The sequence below is a fragment of the Bos taurus genome, chromosome 1, assembly GCF_002263795.3.
Source record: "Bos taurus isolate L1 Dominette 01449 registration number 42190680 breed Hereford chromosome 1, ARS-UCD2.0, whole genome shotgun sequence".
Lineage (NCBI taxonomy): Eukaryota > Metazoa > Chordata > Mammalia > Artiodactyla > Bovidae > Bos > Bos taurus.
This window is the reverse complement of record NC_037328.1, coordinates 21196725-21218288: the sequence shown is the minus strand read 5'-3', so window position 1 is coordinate 21218288 and position 21564 is coordinate 21196725. Positions and strand designations below refer to the sequence as shown.

The 21564-nt window shown below is 33.4% G+C and overlaps 1 protein-coding gene across 6 annotated transcripts in view; it reads left to right on the top strand.

Annotated features, from left to right (window-relative positions):
* Window positions 1–21564, top strand: part of USP25 (ubiquitin specific peptidase 25) — a 161375-nt gene that overhangs the window by 109842 nt on the left and 29969 nt on the right. For 2 of the 6 annotated variants that reach the window (XM_005201158.5, XM_010800945.4), the window contains 3 exons: window positions 7491–7630; window positions 12544–12657; window positions 14904–14999. In XM_005201158.5, the coding sequence (XP_005201215.1) occupies window positions 7491–7630; window positions 12544–12657; window positions 14904–14999 (350 nt within the window). The remainder of the gene's footprint in view (window positions 1–7490; window positions 7631–12543; window positions 12658–14903; window positions 15000–21564) is intronic. The other 4 variants (XM_005201159.5, XM_010800946.4, XM_002684646.7 and 1 more) reach the window with 2 other exon arrangements.

Sequence of the window (21564 nt, the reverse complement as noted above, 5' to 3'; positions counted from 1 at the left end):
AGTTTACCCCTTTAGTAGATAGTGCTAGAGAACACTATATATACGTATATACCATTTTTAAGCTGAATGAGATGATTCTGCTAACTCTCCATCTATGCATGTTGCCTACTTTGATTGACTTTTCCTGGCAAGATACCTAGAAAAACTGTGAAACCGCCAATTCACTAAAGCTTTCAAGGGAATGCACTCTAATAATTTCATATTTAAGCAAAATAACACTACTGGTAAATAGTATTAGTTAATGTAGAGTATTTATTTGATTCTTTTCAGATTCGTAAAAGACAAATTAGCAGCAACTAAATTTTTAATATATTCCAAGTGAAGAAAATCTATGCAATCTATAAAACAAATGAGACGTATATAAAAATATAAATATTTTAACAATTCTATAATTATTAGCTGGTGAAATCAATAAAATATTAAGGATTGCAAAAATAAAATACATTCTTACACATTTGAAAATACAATGTCCAATGTTTTTTTTAAGATTCATCATATGATTAAGTTGTGAATATAATTTAAGATGACATTTTGTAGGAAGGTACTATTTCTGTTTAGTGGTTAGGGAAATGAGAAGAGATAAATTAGATCTTTTCCTTAAACTTATTTGTCTCTCCCTTTTTTTTTTTTTTTTTAATTTACTCTTAGTGGATCATTTTGAATCACCCTTTTTTGTAAGGTTTGTGTGTTTTGTTTTTATTAAGAAAGTGTTCTCGGTGGTTGTTTAATTTTGTCTTTACAGACAGATTCCTAGGCACCTTTACCTAGATAAATTTTAGCATTCTCCTTTGAACTTTAGATGGATTTATTCTTTGAATGAGAGATCTGTAAGACTACAGTATGTTGTGGTGACTGATGTATAGGCATGCACAAATCTTTCCAGACTTGTAACTTGTTTTCATGCAAATTGAATAGTTGAGTCCTAGCAACATTCATTGGCCAGGCTCCAACCCGGTTATTCTTGGTTCACTTATATTTTGTAGCATCACAATATTAAATTCTATACAGTCTGCTTTTCATCTTTTCTGTTTCTCACAAGAGTATCTAAATTTACAGACTTAATACATTTTATTTTTACTAAGTCAAACTAAGACATATTCCCCACTAATATTCCTATCTGACAGGACTTGCCAGCTTTTCCCCATCATTTACATTTGTTATATTCCCTCTCTATGAAAAGGCCACATCTATATGCTCCATATCCTTTTTATTCTGATGAGTACTTCCTATTACACACTTTATATCCTGTTTTGTAAGTTTTTAGTATTAAAAAAAAAAAAAAAAACGATGAGAAATGCAGCTGAGAGGAGCCAGAATAACAAAAATAAAGAGATGGTAAAGGTCAATCCACATGTAACTGTTACGATAGTTATCTTCAGGACTGAGTTGTTAGAAGGCAATAACAGTACTGCCTCAGTAGAAAACTGTATGTCCTCTATAGAATTGCTAGAAATAGGCACTTTGAGTTAATAGAAATAGAATATTGTAAATCTACAAATTTGGGATGTGTGTGAGATTATTGATTAAAAATTGATTTCTACCACTATCTTATCTTACATATCACATTAAGAAATCTATCTTCCACTGCAGGGCAATTTAACATACACAGTTGAATAAGAGAATCTGTTATATTGTTCATTGGAATTACTTATCTCCTTTTATTAGTATAGAAATTTTACTTTAATGCCCATGCCGTTTTTTTTTTTTTTTTTTTCCTATTTCTCCCTACAGTTTTCAAATAATTTAATTTGATATAATACTTTCATAATATCATAGAGAACCTGTATTTATCTCTCAGGTGTACATTAGGATTGTGAGTGACTAGTGGAAGTAATAAAAGGAGATCTTCTTTATAAAATCCATCAGAGTGATTTTTCTTCTCTCCCTGAAAATCTTTTCAATTAAGCTATAACCTAAGAACCATTAAAATCCAGTTTCTTCAGAATGATATTCCAAATAAGAATATTAATTTATATAGCATTAATTAAATGAGTATTTGTTCCTCTTTTGCTAATAGATAACCAAAAAAAATCCATAGGCATCACTTGTTCAGCATGATTCATTGTCTTATTGAAACTAAGAAATAAGTGATAGGAAAGTATTCTTCAGTCCATATCACACTACCTCTCTAATCTGCAAAAGAATATTTACTTTAACACTTATGTTTAGAGATTTAGCCAGCAGTTGTTTACTACTGGTATATACATCAGGATTACCTGGGAGACTGTTTCTGAGGACATACCATCTGAGACTTATTGGGGTCAGAATCTATGGAGGAAGGGTCCAGAGTATATATTTTTTAAAAGATGTTCAGATAATTCTGAGTGTACCTCTGATTAAGCATCATGGCTGTAGACTATATGAATAAAACTGTATTCTGAGGAAGAGAGAACTTTGCTTGAATTATTATTTTGCTTGTGCTACTCATATCTTACTCAGAAACTATTTGAAGTCCTTACAATATATCTATATAGTATACTCAGATTTTAAAAGCAAAAAAGAAACTGAAACCAAAAAATAAGGGTAGAAAAATGAAGTAAAAATGGTCTACAAGTCAAAAATAAGTTGATATGATCTGGTAGAGTGGACAATATTCTCAGTATTTTCAGGATATTTTCAGTAGCCTCAGTATTTTAAGTCCCTTTAAAGCAGGGACCAAGTCATGTTTTTATTTAAGTCTCCAGAATGTAGTATAATACATGACACATGATAGATGCCCCTTAAATGTTTTCTGATTTGATTTCATTCCCTTTTGAAATCACAATAATGAGTTTCCTAGAGGTGATCTTCCAGAGAACGCAGTGGCAACCCACTCCAGTACTCTTGCCTGGAGAATCCCATGGATGGAGGAGCATGGTAGTCTGCAGTCCATGAGGTCGCTAAGAGTCGGACATGATTGAGCGACTTCACTTTCACTTTTCACTTTCATGCATTGGAGAAGGAAACGGCAACTCTGTAGTATTCTTGTCTGGAGAATCCCAGGGACAGAGGAGCCTGTTGGGTACTGTCTGTGGCGTCACACAGAGTCGGACAAGACTGACGTGACTTAGCAGCAGCAGGAGCAGCAGAGGTGATCTTCAGTGTATGGGAGTGCAGCCATTTTAAAAGGTTAGCCCAAATAACTCTACCTTAGGAAAGAAAGTCAAAAATATGTGGTGCTGTTATAACTTTTTCTTAGATAAATTGTAGGTTTAACTTGGTTCCTAAGCCTCTACCTCCCACATTCCTGAGAATTCTGTTTGTGGTGCTACCTAGGAATCTGAAGCCTTTAAAAGTTTCTCTGATATTCTAGCCAGCCAGCCTAGCATGGCTTTTTATAGACTGCTTTGGGGGAATTACTGAGTTTAAATGCATTTCTATAAGGAAAATGGACTGCTGTTCTTTGAAGCAGTGCTCTTTAAGTATTTTTCTCTGGGTAGTGGAATGAGCTTTTTATTTTCCTCCTCTGGTTATTTTGTTTGTTCTAGTGAACATATCTTTTACTCTTCTGGTTTGACAAAATAAAGTTAAAACCTCTTTTCTTTTTTATTTTCCCTCTATTAAATCTGAATCCCTTGTAATTCTTCCAAGGCCACTATAAGCACGTTTCATCTAAACCAGGTTGTTCCCTATCACTCTGGCTTGTAGGGTCTTTTCCTGTCATTATGGTTTTGCTCATGAAGTATCCCTCATTTGAAAAATGTCCTCTTGTCCTCACTATTCTTGAAACTTTGTCCACTTTTAAGACTTCTCTAATAGCCCCAGATCTTTATGAATGTTCCTAATTACGCCTGTAGCAACTATTGTCTTTTTCCCACTATTCTAGTCCTAATCTATTCTCTGTACCAAAGTTATATTTTGTCTTGCTTACCGTTATAAAGGCTCATTAATAGCAAGGAATTTATTAATCTTTTATCTGTCCTTACAGTGCCTTTGCTTATGCTATTCCTTTTGCCTGGAATCATCTTTCTCATCTCCAAGATAATCTTCTCTACAAATCCATCAAGACTTAGCTCAGTTGGCATTTCTCCTAGGAAGTTTTTCTTAGCATGCAACATCTTTCCAAGTGTGTGTATGGGTCCATGGTGCTTCTCTAGGACCTTGTGCATAAGTCTATTACAGCAGTTAGCACTTTGTATTGTAATGCAGTATACATTTCTCTGATTTTGTTGAGAGTTCCTTAAAGTGAGTAAATCTTATGTCATTTTTTCTTAACATTATTAATACCTAACATAGTACTGAAAATGGCACATGCTCATCAAACATGTTGGGAATGAAGTTTGGATTTTTGTTTCCAAACTCCCAGAACTTGAATCCTTGTAGGTTCACCTACTGTGATTACAGCACCACTCATACAAGTTCCGTGGAAGATATTTGCACAGAGAAAAGTCTAGAGGAAATAGTTTTGTATGACATTTAGGCAGAATCATTCAGCATCACATAAGGTTTTTGGACTCAAATCCCTATAAGGAAGGAAACCTTAACCCTCAGGACCTACATATATTTGACTGTGTTGATCAGATAAAATTACTTTTGCTCTTAAGAGCTTTATTTACCTACATTGTCCAGGTTTCCCTGGCTTAGCCCAGTGTCCTAGCAGATGGATTTCTTGACCCACATTGCATTAAGCTCACATCCTACTGTCAAGCATTGATGTTTTATCTGTTACAATGAGAAGAGACAGAGGGGGAAAACACAAGTAATGTAAGCTTTAGCAACAAGAAGTTTGTCTCTGTTAAGGCCTAAAATAGCTGACTTAAGCCACTTAATCATGAAACCTTCAGGAAGCAGAAGCTCTGCTAAACTGGAGTTGTAGTGGTTGAGATTTTCTTAACTTTATGTATCATACAGGCACACTGAAAGAACATTGCAGTTCTTAGGAAGTCTAGAAATGAGACATTTAACTTCTTTTGGACTTCTTTTCCTGTCATAAACATGGTAATCATTTCTTCCTTTAGTTTTCCTTGCCAGAGTATATTTTACTTCCATTATCCTAATGACTCATATCCAAAATATAAGACATCTGCACGTCAGTCTCCAAACCATTATGTCTAAAATGTATCTTGAATCTAACAAATTCTCACTTTCTCACTGTCTCTGTTATCCAAAAGCACAGTCATTTCTTGCTAATATTGCTCTCTAAGCAAGATAAAGAGCTTATGTTGCTGTTTTAGTACTTTTACTGACTTCTGGTTTTACTTTATTCTCTAATCTTTTCTTTACAATGTAGTCAGAATAATTTTCTTTAAACTCAGCGTGTTTTCATTGTATTTAGAATGTTTATCCACTTCCTTTTGCCGTTAAAACTTTCATGACTCAAAGGCCCCCGTTTTATCCCTGTCTGCATCATCTCTTGCCATTTCTCCCCTCTTATACTATAGTCTATAGTTCGACCACACTAGAAGCCCTTCAGATTGAATTCATGTTCACTTCATGGGCTATACGTTCTTCCACCTAATTCATTATGTTTCAACTGAAACGTTAGTTTATCTCATACCCCATAATCTTAAGTTACCCTTGCCCCATTTTATTCCTATAATGTATTATGATGATGTCACAATTCATACATGTAATTCTTTGGTTAATAACTTTTTCCATAGTTAACTATAAATTTCATGGGATCAGGGACTGGCCACTTTGTTAACACTGAGTCCCAGTGCCTAGCCTAGTGCCTGGTACATAGACACTTAATTAAAATTCAGTGGATGAATGAATACTCATGCATCTATGTTTAATTATAGTATTTCTTTTTTAATAATATTTCACTTTGAGAAAGGTTTTAAATTAATCAGATATTGGAAAGGATGACAGTAGTCCTGTTGTTTCCCACCAGTTGGTCGAGCAGGAACTCAACCTATCCCAGTAACACTGTGCAATATTTTAGAGTACATTCTTATTCCTTTTACCCTTTCATTAGCTTATTAATTCATTTGTTTCATTAAATTATTGTGTGCTTATTATATGCTTGGTGTGGAAGAAATAGGAATACAAAAGGGAGATAACACCCCTGCTCTTGAGATTCTTACAGTATAGCAGGGAATGTAGGCTTGAAACAAATAACAGTAATGAAGCTATAATTTTAGGAAAGTGCTATTAAAATGAAAGTATAAGTTACTGTAGAGCAGTAATTCTTGTCTGGGAGTGGTTTTGACCTTCAGAGGGCATTTGACAATACTGGAGACATTTCTGGTTGTCACCACTGAGAGAGGGGGTCAGTACTACTAGTATTTAGTGGGTAGATAGATGCCTGGGTACACAGGAAAGCCCTCCACACCGTAGAATCATCTGACCTAAAATGTCAGTAGTGCTGAGGCTGAGCAGCCCTCCCCTAGAAGCAGAGTCATCAGCAATACTTCCATGCGGAAACAGCATTTAAGCAAAAGGATATATAGAAGTATTAGGTGGAGGAGTGAGAGGTTGACCAAACAGTCAAAGGGAAGAAAATGAGGAAAGATCCAGAAGTTGGACAGTTAGCCTCTTCTCTGATGTATTGGATAAACTGAAAAAAGGCTAGTATGTGTTTCTTTTTGAGCAAAGGACACAAGGTGATGGAGAGACAGGCAGAGGCCCAATTATATAAAGCCTCATAGGTTGTATAAGGATAAATATTGGGCTCGTCTGTTAAATATCCAGTGGACATTCAGAGTACATTGTTGCATCTGTGGATTTAGAACTCAGAACATAGACAGTAGACATAATTTTAGGAATTCTTCCCAGAAGTAGTATTTGAACTCTTGAGTTTATATTGGTCCTGGAACTATCAGGAGCAGGTTCAGAAAAGATAGAAGGCTGGGTTCATTCATGGTTAGGATTTTGTTAGGTAAGTATGAAAAAGAATACTCTGGCCAGAAAAACAGCTACTGTGCTCTCTGTGGAAACTCAGACCAGGATTGTTGTACAGCCCCCTGCTCCCTTGTTCTTTGGTAGAATGCTAGTGATTTTCTAAAGTGAGATTTGTTTTTTCTAAGGTTTCACAGTTTTATTTTCTAATTTATTTTTAACTGGAAGATAATTGCTTTACAATGTTGTGTTGGTTTCTGCTGTACAACAGCGTGAATCAGCCATAAGTATACACACTTCCCTTCCCTCTTGAACCTCCCTCCCACCCCCAACCCCGATCCCCATCCCACACAGGCTAGTGGACCAGCAGGGAAGGAAGGTGAGATGAATTGAGAGAGTAGCACTGAAACATATATTACCATGTGTAAAATAGATAGCTAGGAAGCTGTCGCGTAACACAGGGAGCTCAACCCGGTGCTCTGATGACCCAAAGTGAGATTTTGATACTTGTCCTAACAACAACAACAAAAACTTACAATAAATTTCTTAGCATAAACTATAATGAGTTCTTTCTTCAGTAATTATTTGACTTATCTGAGATTTGATTCTTTTCTTTTGGTAAATAAAGTAAAATTAATGTATAACTTCAAATGAGAAGTAAATGAGAAATTCATCTTAGTCTAGACTCACTGATTTATATTAGATATACAACTGATTCTTTTCTCATGAAGCACAAGCAGGAGAACCAGAATATCTAGAGCAGCCATCAAGAAGTGATTTCTCAAAGCACTTGAAAGAAGAAACCATTCGAATAATTACCAAGGCATCACATGAGCATGAAGATAAAAGTCCTGAAACAGTTTTGCAGTCGGTAAGAATTTTTCTTTTAGCTCTCTGAGCATACCCATCCATGTTCACGAGGTTTCTTAGCTGTGTAAGGAGAGTGACCTGTCTGGGAGTCAGGAGAGACCTGGCCAAGGGATGACTCTGCCGTGAACATGATGAGTGGTTGTAGGTGTCACCTAACTGCCAGGTTGTAATTTCCTCAGCTATAACTTTTTAAATGCTTCTTTTGAAAAAAACAGTTTTTATCTTCCTGTTAAATTATAATCCTGAAAAATTATAATCATAGGCCAAACTGGTCATTTGATTTGGAACTTCAAAAGGGAAGTACGGAGTTTAACATTATTTTTCTTTCCCCTCTACCTCCTTCCCACCCTGCCTTCCGTATTTAGTCTTACGTTAGGATAGTTGGGAATGTAGGGTATAGTTTTCATTTCTCCATGGACTGTGTTTAACAAAATTCTAGATAGTCTAGGTTCGAGTAATATTAACAGGATAAATATGATATTATAAAACAGTTTATGCATAGTTCAAGTACCTTATGTCAAATTGTCATTATTAACCTCCTTTAGTGTAATTTTCAAGTATTTAGCTGTGTCTTTTAATAACAGTAAGTTGAACATATTAGTATTGTATTATGTTTCAGTAAATATGATATTCTAAGAGATGTTTCGAGGATTTCATACTATAAGACCATTCAGTTGCTATAGGTATATATTTTTTATTATATTAGTGAGCACAAACAGCTCTAATATAGGTTTCACAGTAGCTAATTTTAGGATTTGAAGATGCCCACCCAGAGAAATAAAGAAAAGAGGACATTTCAACACATAATTTCTACTTACTGAACTTAATCTCAACAGTAACCCTCTAATTACAGTGTGGTCTTTAATATTATAAGGCCATATTAACCAAAATATTCAATTAATAGAATAGTCTTTTAATTATATTTTGCTGAACAAAGTGATACTGATAAATTATTTTTTAATTTAGTTTCCTTTTTGAAAAAGTTTGATTACATATCTTTTTACCATAAAAAACAATGTATTAATATAGATTTTTATTATTATTCCAAATTCTGCAAATACCCTAGAGACTATAAAAAACTTGAGGAACTGCTCATTCTAAAGCACTTCCTGAAAAATGCTTCTTTGAGTAGATCTGGGTGAATGATAGAAGAGGACACCTTTGGAAGGAAGAAAAAGCACAGGAGTAAATACGAGGGAGAAATAATTTTGTCTGATATAAAAAACGTATTTTGCTAAGGCATTTGCTAGTTAGGACTTTTATTTGTTAGTGCCTACATTATGGTTGATAAGTTTCATCCTTTTAACTGATATCAAAAAGGTGGAAACATTACTTAGCTTAATGTAGAATCATGGTTGTTTTTTTTTTTTTTAGTTTGGCTAATCAGGTACAGTTTAAATTTGTAGAAATTAGCATTTAAAGTTAGTTTATTTATATGGTTATTATCTTATAAGGTACCAGCCTGTGGCTTCACCTTTAGTTGAAAAAGGATGGCATTGAGAAAATAGATTAGCTAGCATAAATATTTTTCAATTTGGCTTATCTTCTGGAGTAAACCAATAGTTGGTCCCATTGTCTGTATAAATCCTGCACCATGTCTAAGAGTATGTTGATCATGAGTATGACCAGTGTTTCTTGGTCTCATGGCCAGTTGTTTAGGATCATTAAAATCACTGGGTTTTCTCATTTAAAGGCATGCCTTAGAAACTAAGGGCAGCAGAGGATGATATGGTGAGATGGCATGGTAGACATGAATCTGAGCAAACTGGGTAAGATAGTGAAGGACTAGAAAGCCTGGGCATGCTGCAGTCCATGGGGTCGCAAAGACTCAGGCATGACTTAGTGACTGCATAACAGCAAAGGAAGTAAATTGCAAAGAGTCTTTAGCTTTGGGGACTAAATAGTCCTGGATTTCGAATATTAGTTTTTTTTTCCTGCAATCTATGCAAACTTGAGTAAGTTGCTTAATTTTTCTAAACCTCAGTTTTTTAAAAATATAAAATGGAGGTGATAATACGATGAATTAAGATCATTTTTTAAGTGCCTAGCATATAGTGTAGACCTTAAGTAGCTCTTTATTTCCTTCTGTTACTTAAATCCTAACCATTTCACAAATGTACAGTATATAAAGTTTTGACGTTAGTTAAGAAAAATTTCCTGAGAAGCTTAGAATCACAGAAGCCATAAAGAGATACTCTGCAGATGTTTAGACAGCTTGCTTTTTAGAAGAGAGTCTCTAATTTTAAATGAAATATTTTAGAAAATTTAAAATTCAAAAAAGTAAACTCTAAGAATCATACATAGTTCCACAACCCAAAGTTAATCACTTAATAAATTAGTATGTTTTATTTCATTCTTATTTTTATATACAGATTTGTGATTTATTTTTGTAGTTGATTTACTACTGTATATACAATTTTATATTTTATTTCTGTCACTAAATAGCTTTCCCGTTGATGCAGATTCTTTGTAAGAAATGTTTAATGGGTTAATACTAATTCATTGAGTGATCAAATTCTTGTTTACTTACTCATTCCCTTCTTATATATTATTTCTACTTTTATGTAATTTTAAAAAGACTGCTAAAAATGAAACTTCTTCTATATTTTTGGTTATTTCTTTAGATTTCCATAGTGGAGTTATTAGGTTAAAACCTGTGAGCATATTGAGGAATCCAAAGGGGTTGAAAATATATAGCTTTCTAATCACCCTTTTATGGGACCACTTTTTTTTTTTTTTAACAAATTGGGTATTTAATAGATATCAGGCAATTACTTAAAATCTTTGTGATCTAATTATTTTTGCAACTTATTAACTGAGTAATTTATTTTTAACCTCCTTTAAGTTCAGCCTTTATTAAGGTGTTCATAGAGGATGTGACCATAATAGGAAAAGATATCCTTAGGCATGCGTGCTCAGTCTCTTCGGTTGTGTCCAATTCTTTGCGACCCTATGGACTGTAGTCCACCAGGCTCCTGTCCATGGAATTCTCCAGGCAAGAATACTGGAGTGGATTGCTGTGCCCTCCTCCAGGTGATCTTCCTGATCTAGGGATTGAACCCATGTTTCCTGGGACTCCTGCATTGCAGTCAGATTCTTTACTGCTGAGCCATTAGGGAAGCTCCTAAATATCCTTGTACTTTACTTCAATGAACCCTAAAATTCTTTATATGAAAAATTTTATGGTAATTTAAGATATCTAAGCTTGATGAGAAATACTACAGAATGTGTGCCCAAAGCTGCTTCCTTTTTTCAACTTTCACCCAAATAATTAATAATATGCTGTTTTAAACTATTTTGTGGTAACTGAAAAGGTTTATAAAACATTTATTTTTCCTAAGTGCAGTTAATTTTTTCAAAGGAAATATGTTGTTGTGTAAGGATCAGTATTCTAAAGAGTGCATTTCCTGGTTGATACTTTCTTAAATTTATATTTATTATTATTAATATATTATTGGTTTGAATTGGTTTGCTTGTGAGAAATTTTTCACCAAAAGTCCAGACAAATTTCCTAGTTTACCTGCTTATATTTCACTCTTGTGACTCGAAACCTAGGACAATATTTTCTCTCTTAATTATTTTTTTCTCTCTTAATTTAATTAAATATCATGGACCAAGCTTACCTCTGTAGACTATGTGTTAGTATATTGAGTTAAGATTATTAAAATATAAGCAATTCCAAGAAGCATAATAGTATAATGTTTATAATTTCTATCACTTATAGAACAATAATTAATTTATCAGATTTTGGGTTAGCTGAATACTCTCTCCTGATCATGACAACCATGCAGGTTGGTTTTATCGTCTGTCAAAGACTCAAACAAAGCAAAAGAAAACTTTCCTGAAAATGTCATGGTTAAAAATAGCATTTCTTTTTAAAAAATAAGCCAGTCTTGGCTGCTGTTCTTGTTTTATTGTTTAATTAAACTTTTTCTGCATATATACTTTGAAAAAGTCAGAAAATCTTCACATTTTAAAATTTACCCATATTTTAAACTGCAGTAAGACCACTCCATTTTCATTAAAATTTTCTGTTTATTTGGTGTCAAAACTAAGTTGATTTTTGCTTAGGAAAATTTTAAAGGTGCAATTTGAAGTTACTTAAGCAATCTGCTTTCAAGCACCTTAAGTATTTTTGAAATTTGTTTGTAGATAAATCGTGAATATGGTAGTCATCTATTCAGTAAAAAAGGATCCTTGTGAAATCTGAACAGTATTTTGAATGAACCATATTAGTGTCTTTGAGTGGACTTTCTGGACTTTACACTGGTTTCCACTCCATTGGTTTAGTGAAGTTCATAGAATTTAACAAAAAAGCAAATCTGAGTTGTTAAAAATTTATATCACTTTCTAGGAGCATTTCCCAAAACAAGAATTCATTGAGAACTCATGATATAAATATACCAGGTGCTAGTGAGTTAGGCACAATAGATTATGGATATTAAGTGGCAATATAATTAGTTATTAGAAAGGATAGAAGGTAGAATCATCAGAAGGAAAACTTAAAAATTCTGGGGTCGGAGGAGGTCTTATTTTGATGAAAATATCAAAAAAGGCTGTATAGAATTATTAGAATTAAAAATAAATAAACCTTTCACCAATAAAAACAGCAGTAGGATATCCAACTTCAGTATTAACTCTATTTCTACAAATTTGGAATCCAAGGTGCTCTGTGAGGGGGAAAAAAAAAAACCAACATTTAAATTTAATTTAATATTTCAGATACGAAGCAAAAGCTAGAGATCTTGTGTTATTACTGAATTAATGCATTTGCTTTGATGTTCAGCTTTAGATGGTTTTATTTCGTACCAAACAAACACAGGTATTTTAAAAGGATCAAGAGTCTATGCACTGAAACTGAGTGCTTCCGTTGTTCTCTTTTCTAATGTTCACACTGATGATTTTTTTCTGCAGAAACCTGAAAATACCACAAGCCAGCCACCTTCTAACCAGCAAGTTGTAGAGGTGGAGATTCCTCATGTAGGGACATTTATGGTTGAGTCAAAGGAGGGGGGTTATGATGATGAGGTACCTTCACTGTAGCCCTTGGCACAACTGCCACTTGTTCTTTGCTGTTTAAATGCAAGTGCTTCGGGCATGCTGCACCCTCACACTGTGTCTATGGCCGTGCAACATACAGCTTTGCCACCCACAGTCTGAAATTACCTTACCAATTGCTAACAGTATTAAATACTTCGAACTTCAAGTGAAAATGTAGCTAGAAAGCTTACGAATTTGGCAAAAAGAAAAATTTTGTATTGCAAGAGTTAATTCCTTTGTTCACACACAGAATTTGTTTACTCTTAGGTTGGTAAGTTTTAATTAAGTTTGTTTAATTAAATAGCAAAAATTTTTTGAGCACTTAAAATTTTTATTTTCCTTTCCTGTTTTGCTCGAAGTATCAATTATTATACTTTGCCCACTATTTCCTGCCAGAAGATCCTACAGTCTGATTTGGTGTATATTAGTAAATATATAGGTTTCCCTGGAGGGTCAGTTAGTAAAGAATTCGCCTGCAGTGCAGGAGACTGCCTGCAACATAGCAGACTGGGGTTGGTTTTGTTTTTTTCCCCAACCTCTGTGCGACTGAACGGAATAATTCATCAGCATTGCTAAATACCTACCAGTGTTTTGTACACTGGGCACCTCATCTTACCTCTTCTTATCACTCCACTGTTAATTTTCATCTACTTAGTTTTCTAACATTATGGAGTCACTTTTGCTTCCTGTCATACGGTTCTTGGGAATCCAGATGAAAATTGCTATTGTCTTGATCCCATCAGATTTTTCCCCCCTTTACCACTTTTTTCTTAACACTCTTCGATTTTCATCTTTTCCATATTTGAAAGAAGCCAGTAAAGCTGTTTCTGAATAGTAACAACAGAGAAGACAGATCCTGAAATCTAACATTTGTTAGTTATTACTGGCATGGATGAAAGCTGAATGTATATAAGTTTTTTTTCCAAGTAACTTTTTTTCAGACTGACTTCAACATTATAATTAAACTCTTGTATGAGTCACTTCACTTTCATGAGTTAATCACCACAATCAGAGGTGTCATAAAGACATTACTATTACTGTGCCACTGTAAGAAAGCATGGGCCGTAAAGAGACCGAGAAACAGATTTGTGAGTTAGGAACTGATCAGAAGGATTTTCTGAAGCAGATAGTTAGATACATTGCAACTATCTGTGTGTGATCCAAAATATGCTGTGGGCAGTAGTTTTAGTGAATCAGAGGTAATGGATGCAGTCTCTTGATTGCTCCAATATTATAGCTTCATAGTATCTTGAGATTTTCATTTTTCAGATATTTTAAAATATAAACACTTAAGAATACAGTCATTCCTCAGTATCTGGGGGGATTGGTTCCAGGACCCTCCCTGACCCCAGCAGATACCAAAATCTGCAGATGCTCAAATCCATTATACAAAATAAACTATTGTGAAAATGAAATACTTAAATATTTAATACTTAACAGCAGTACATTTTTCTGTTCAACCATTTCTATGATGGTGGTACTTGAAGATTATGGAAACTGGCATGTTGTATTAGAAATATTTTTATAATGTTAGTTTGTTGATCAAGCATCTTAGTGCTTGTTTTAGGGTGAGCCTTCTGGCATTTATAAAATAGAATTGTGATTAATTATTTAACACTCATTTGTGCAAGTGCTTATGCTATTGGCAGAGTTTTGTGTTTTGTGTGTGTGTTTGTGTTTTAATTCATTGGAGTGATAGTTTAGCAGTGCATGTGCCTTGTAATTCTTAAAAATAAGTCATATGGATACAGGGCTGCTGCTTAGATGTTTAGATTGTATGGTTGTACAAACAGGGGTACCTGGCCTGCTGGCAGAGTGGAGCTGGAATTTAGCTAATGCTGAGCTCCTCAAGCCTTAAAGAAGAAGCATGTTTTTAAATAAAAAGAATATTGATTTTTCTAAATGGTTCTCTTACAGAGCAGCACATTTTTCTAAATTGTCAAGAAGGTGTTGCCTTCTGAAAAATTCTTCAGTGCAGATGGGGTGGGGTGCCTTTTTGCACTACGCACAAAGGCACCATGCCAGCTAGCTGTGGCCCTGTATGGCAGATTTTGAGAGATACTTACCTGCATATCAGATCACATTTGCTACCCAAAAAAAGTGCAGTGTTTGATTTATAGTAAAAAACAAAGAACTTTCAACTTGCATGTAAAGGAATTATTTTGTTTTTGTGATTTTTTTTTTCTCTCTATGATAACCATTCAAAAGTTCTTACTTTAAATCCCTTATGGCAGATCATGATGACACCGAACATGCAAGGTATTATCATGGCCATAGGTAAATCCCGGAGTGTGTATGACAGGTGTGGCCCTGAAGCAGGGTTCTTTAAGGTACAATGAACATTTTTATTTTATTTACTTTTTTAAGTGAACTTCTTAAAATGTTTCATTTCCTTGAATTAAATTTGTTTTCCTATGTAATTTCTCTTTTCCTATCTTAGCCATGACCACCTAATGTTCTGGGGGTTTCTTTTATATGTGAATCTAAGACTGATTATTTTTTTAATTCAGATACTTCAACAAAAGCAAAACATTTTACCCAAGTTACCCTAATAGTACACCTCTGGTTTGTTAGCAGGAGTTTGAATTGTATATATATCTGAAGCAAATACAGGGTATTGATGAGCAAAAGTAGGAACTGAGTTATTTGCTTCTGGTAATATTTTTTTTTTTCTTCTCTAGTAATATTATTAGTCAGTATGGCTTTGATTTTATTATCATTTCATACTAAATTGCTTTCTTCATTTAGTTATTTCTAAAATAATTCATTCATTATCTTATATTTCTTAATTATGTTCCTCATAATTAATTTTAATATCTTAGTTATTTCAAAACATGCAACCATCAAGCTGATGCATTATTCTGTGACTAGATCTTTCTTCCCTCTTATACCAGATCTTAACAATGATTTGATAACAGTATTATTTGTTCTTATATATTTGAAAGATGAAAACACTCCATTTGGTTTTCACTTTCTTTAGTGAAAGTCACTTACTTGTGTCCAACTCTTTGCAACCCCATGGACTATACTGTCCATGGAATTCTCCAGGCCAGAATATTTGAATGGGTAGCCTATCCCTTCTCCAGGGGATCTTCCCAACCCAGGGATTGAACCCAGATCTCCCACATTGCAGGTGGATTCTTTACCAGCAGAGCTACAAGGGAAGCCCAAGAACACTGGAGTGGGTAGCCTATCCCTTCTCCAGCAGATCTTCCTGGGGGTCTCCTGCATTGCAGGTGGATTCTTAACCAACTGAGCTATCAGCAAAGCCCAACTTTCTTTAGGTTAACCAAAAATAATCACTTTTTTTTTTCACTCCTCCTTCCCCTTTAATGTTTGTTATTTACCAAAAAAAAAAAAAAAAAAAAAAACCTTTATTGAGGTATAGTTTATGTCAGCAAGCCATGTAAGTTATATATTCCCTTTCTTGACATTTACAATTGAAAAATTTCCCTTTTCTATTACTCTACCACCTTTCAACTCCATCTTTATGAAACTTCTTTTTAGTATTTCTTTCAGTATATAGTACAAACAAAGGCCTTGGCAGTAGTAGACTTAGATCAGAAAACACTTTAAACTGGTTAGAATTAGAGTGATCAAGCATCCTGGTATGCCTGGGACCAAAGGATTTCCTGGGATACAGGACTTTAGATGCTAAATGATGAAAGTTCTGGCAAACTAGTCCCAAGATGAGTTGTTCACTCTGTTATGATCCCATGAGAGAGTTTGAAAACTACTTTACCATAAAAAAAAAGAAAAACAACTTTTATGTTTAAAAATTCTACCCTTATCCCCAGGTAATCTACATTTCTTTTCTTAAAAATCACTAAATACATGTCTTCTAAAGTGTTCATCTACTTTGTGGAAGAGTTATCTGTCATTTACACTACCATTGTCATTTTTGGTCAACTTTGGGTATCTTTATATTGAACTGGAAGCTTCACTTTTATTTATACATGGATACTTTCAAAGAGTCAACTAATAATACGTACCATAAACAACAGTAATTACACCATGACCCCCCACCCCCAATCAGTGATAACACTTTTCAATTATTTCATCAAATCCTTCTGGTTTTAAATCTTTAAGAAGGATGCCTGTGATTTTGTGATTCTTAGTTTACCTATTTCCTGTTGAATTCCCGACCATGGGATGTGATTGACAAGCTCTCTTTATTCTCCTGCCCCATATACACACATTAACATGTACAATTTTTATCCCTACATCAACACATAGAATTTTGTCATTTGATTAAATCAGAATTCTCAGCTTGTACTGTTTTTTGCGTGCTACTTAGGGTTGAACTAAGTCATAAACATTATTATTTTACTTTTTCCCCCCTCAGTTGTCATTTTCTTTGGAATTAGCTGGCTTTTGTTGTTGTTTGCTTAGTTTTTTGCTCTGTTCTTCATTAGTTCTTTTGTGTGTGTTTTTGTTGTTGCTGTTTTGGTTTTTTTGTAGAAGTCTATTCTGGAGCTTTATGACCTGCTCCAGTCTGCACTGGTTTTCCACTCTTCTTCATATGTAACTAGTATCTTGAGATCTTCTTTAGCTGTCACTTTTAGGATGGCCTTTGCATCTTGTTCTTTGTGTGTTTTCTGTATCTCATATATTTGTGTTTAAATATACCTGCTGATTCTGATGCAGCAGAAAATCTCTAAAGTTTATTATTTCTGTACATTTCCATCTATCTGTAATTGAGGAATATGTATGTTTTACATACATACATAATATAGGAATATGTTTATATCTAAAATATATATATTTATATACAATATATATATATAAATATAGGAATATATAAATATATATAATTATAATATTAAAATAATATATAAATATATATGATATTTGTAATATAAATTATATTTATATAAGATTTATATGTTATATATAAATAGATAAAAATAGGAATATGTTTATAATTAATGTATATTTTTAGTATAGATAAATGATTAGCATTTCAAAAATTCTGGCTGATAAATATAAAATTTGAGAAAACATGTTCTAAAATAACAAAAATAACATATACAAATGCAGTCATTCGGCAATAATAGTGGTGTCTCAAATAAAACTAATAACAACTGTTTCTCCTGCTGCCCTGTTGTAACTACTTCTAACATTTGTATAGCCTTTCTGACATTTTTATTTTGTTTGTAAGGACATGCATAGAGAATTTTTTTAACTTTTACTATTCATATTATAATTATTCATATTTTATAACTCAGAAACATATTGTAAGTATTCTTAAGCCAATATATCTACCACATTATCTATACCACCTGCATTTAGTATTCTATGGTATAGATGTACTCTCATTTATTATATATTACCCTCTCTTTGGACGTATGTGATATGTTTTTTCCCCATTTGCCATTTCTGTTTGAATTTAGTCTATGGTAACTTTTTCTATAAAGCAGTTTTAAAATACTGTGGTATCTATACTATCTTTCCTCTCTTTTCTGAATTCTGGAGTTTCATTGCTATGCAAAAAGTCATCTTCAACAAAGGTATTATAAATTTTCTATAATTTTTCTTAAAACATTGTTCTTAATAAGTTTTTATTTTATAAATTCAAAAATACCCTATTTACCTTTAACTGTAGCATTTTATCTGGGCTTTCTGCATTCTATATTAAATAAAAAATTGCTATATGTTTTTATTTAGGGGCTGTCTTCCCAGGTTTGCAGTTAGACTTGTTAAATTCCTTTACTGTCCTGTTTTCTTTAACTCTAGTGTAATTTACATAAGAATTAACTGTTCTTAAGAGTAAACTAGAACTCACCAATAATATAACCGTATTAGCTTGGCCTCTTGTTTTGGCTGTAGATCTTTTGACAGAGTTTTTTATTCCTTTTACAACAATTGATATGTTTAATTGTTCTATACATTCTTGACATTTTATTCTAATCATTACTGACATTCAGTGTTAAATCACAAAATATATATATAGCACATAATCTAACATATGACGATTGCTTCTGTCTTCCTATGTTCCCTAAATCAGATATAGTATAGTTTTAATTTTCTTTCTTTATGCTTGGTTTATGATAAATTAAGGTAAAGGTTTTTTTTTTTTTCTTTTTTAATATTTATTGTCCTATCACAGTACAAAAGAAAAATCTTTGTTGGATTTATTTTGTATTAGCTTTTTTGCTGTGAGAAGATGTTTTTCAACTGTGCATATTTAAGTACTTCTAAATATAGATTTCCTTATGTATTATAATTAAAACAATTTTTAAATGTTATATATGTTTGCTACTTTAAAAACCATGTGATGAAAATGTTAGCTTTGTTACTGATAAAAAGATCAATTGGTCAATGAAACTTACATCTCGCTGGGTAAGTGGCCTTGATAAGGCTTAACTTCTGTATTAGGAAGGGTTAGCAATCCGGTCAGTCACAGTTACTATTTCAACCACAGGCCCTCCCACATTGGGGGGTCTGCCTCTATAAAGCGAATACTAAAGAGTTAATAGGCAGGCAGATCTGAAAAAATAAGTGAGAAAAGATACTTAGGTAAGTCCTTCTCCCAAGATGACTTTGTTATGATTGGTTTCAACTGTTAACATAAAGTCCCCAAATCATAGTGGCTTAAAGACAGAAGTTCCTGTCATGTAAAAACAAAATCCAGAGAAAGGCAATACAAGGCTACTATGATAAGCAAGAAAAAATAAAAGCCAGAAGGAAAGGAAAGGAATAATATTCTCAAAGTACTAGTTACTTGTATGTGTATGTGTGGGGGTGGGAGTGGGAGGGGTCATATCATAATTAAAATCATTGGATTAGTATTATATTTTTCATTCAATTTCAGATACATTAAATTTTCTTTTATGTATTTTTTTTTGTTTATACATATTAAAGTGCCCTTAGGATTTTAATGAAGCAATAACACTACTATATTACGAAACTTTTTTTCCTTACTGGTTGTTTCATTGCCTCATAACAATTGTTCCCAGTTGATACAACTTTATCAGTTTGCTTTTTCTTTTTAAATTCCTGTTATTATTACTTCTCTGTTTATTAAGTAGTTATGAAAATATATTTACTAAACTATAAAACTTGCTGAAAAGTACACAGTTCATGAGTTTACAGCTCAGTAAATTATCACAGAGTACACATATTCATGTAACTACCTATCAGGTCAAGAAATAGAACATTATAATACTCCAGAAACTACCCTTGTTTATCCTTCATGTGAACTACACTCTTCCCCTATCCAAAAGTATATGTTATCTGAACTTCTAACAATGTAAGTAAGTTTTCTTGTTGAACTTTATATACCTGGAGTCTTTTACTATAGGTCCATTATGTCTGGCTGCTTTTACTCAAGAATATGTTTGGAACTTCATATGTATTATTGGATATAGTTAGAATTTGTTCATTCTCTTAATGGTATTCCATTGTATAACTACACTATTTTTGTCCCATTCTGTTGATGGGCATATTCAAAATGTATTTATTATGTGCTTATATCACAGTATTTTTATCAGCGTACTAGTGAATATAGCCAGGGAAATGATGGACTAAGTTTCCGCCTTAATGAAGTTTATTTTCTAGGGGAAAGTAAATACTAATTAGAGTTATAATCAGTATGATAAAGTAGCATTTTGACATGGAAGAACATTTAACGGAAAATCAGAAATGTTATCAAGAGGACTTCTTAGAGAAAGTGATGTTTAAACTAGTAAAATACACATATATCAAAACATAGAATGTAAACATTTCTCTCTCACTTTTTATCTTTTTCTTTTTTTATTGAAGGATAATTGCTTTACAGAATTTTGTTGTTTTCTGTCAAACCTCAACATGAATCAGCCATAGTTATACATATATCCCTTCTCGTTTGAACCTCCCTCCCATCTCCCTCCTCATCCCAACCCTCTAAGTTCATACAGAGCCCCGTTTGAGTTTCCTGAGCCATACAGCAAATTCCCCTTGGCTATCTATTTTACATATGGTAATGTAAGCTTCCACATTTCTGTTTTCATACATCTTACCCTCTCCTCCCCTCTCCCCATGTCCATGAATCTATTCTCTATGTCTGTTTCTCCATTAATGCCCTGTAAATAAATTCTTCAGTACCAATTTTTTAGATTCTGTATATGTGCATTAGAATACAATATTTATCTTTCTCTCCCTGACTCACTTCACTCAGTATAATAGGTTCTAGGTTCATCCGCCTCATCAGAACTGACTCAAATGCTGAGTAATATTCCATCTGTGTATATGTACCGCAACTTTTTTATCCAGTCATCTGTCAATGGGCATCTAGGTTGCTTCCATGTTCTAGCTATTGTAAATAATGCTGCAGTGAACAATGGGATACATGTGTCTTTTTCCATTTTGGTTTCCTAGGGTATATGCCTAGGAGTAGAATTGCTGGGTCATATGGTGGTTTTATTCCTAGTTTTTTAAGGAATCTCCATAGTGTCTTCCATAGTGGCTGTATCAATTTACATTCCCACCAACAGAGCAAGAGCGTTCCCTTTTCTCCACACCCTCTCCAGCTTTTATTGTTTGTAGATTTTTTGATGATGGCCATTCTGACCGGTTGTGCGGTGATATCTCATTATGGTTTTTATTTGCATTTCTCTAAAAATGAGCAACATTGAGCATCTTTTCATGTGTTTGTTAGCCATTTGTGGTCTTCTTTGGAGAAATATCTGTTTAGGTCTTTTTCCCACTTTTTGATTGGGTTGTTTGTTTTTCAGGCATTGAGTTATATGAGCTGCTTCTATATTTTGGAAATTAATCCTTTGTCAGTTGTTTCATTTGCTATTATTTTCTCCCATTCTGAGGGTTGTCTTTTCACATTGCTTATAGTTTCCTTTGCTGCGCAAAAGCTTTTAAGTTTAATCAGGTCCCACTTCTTCACTTTTGTTTATATTTCCA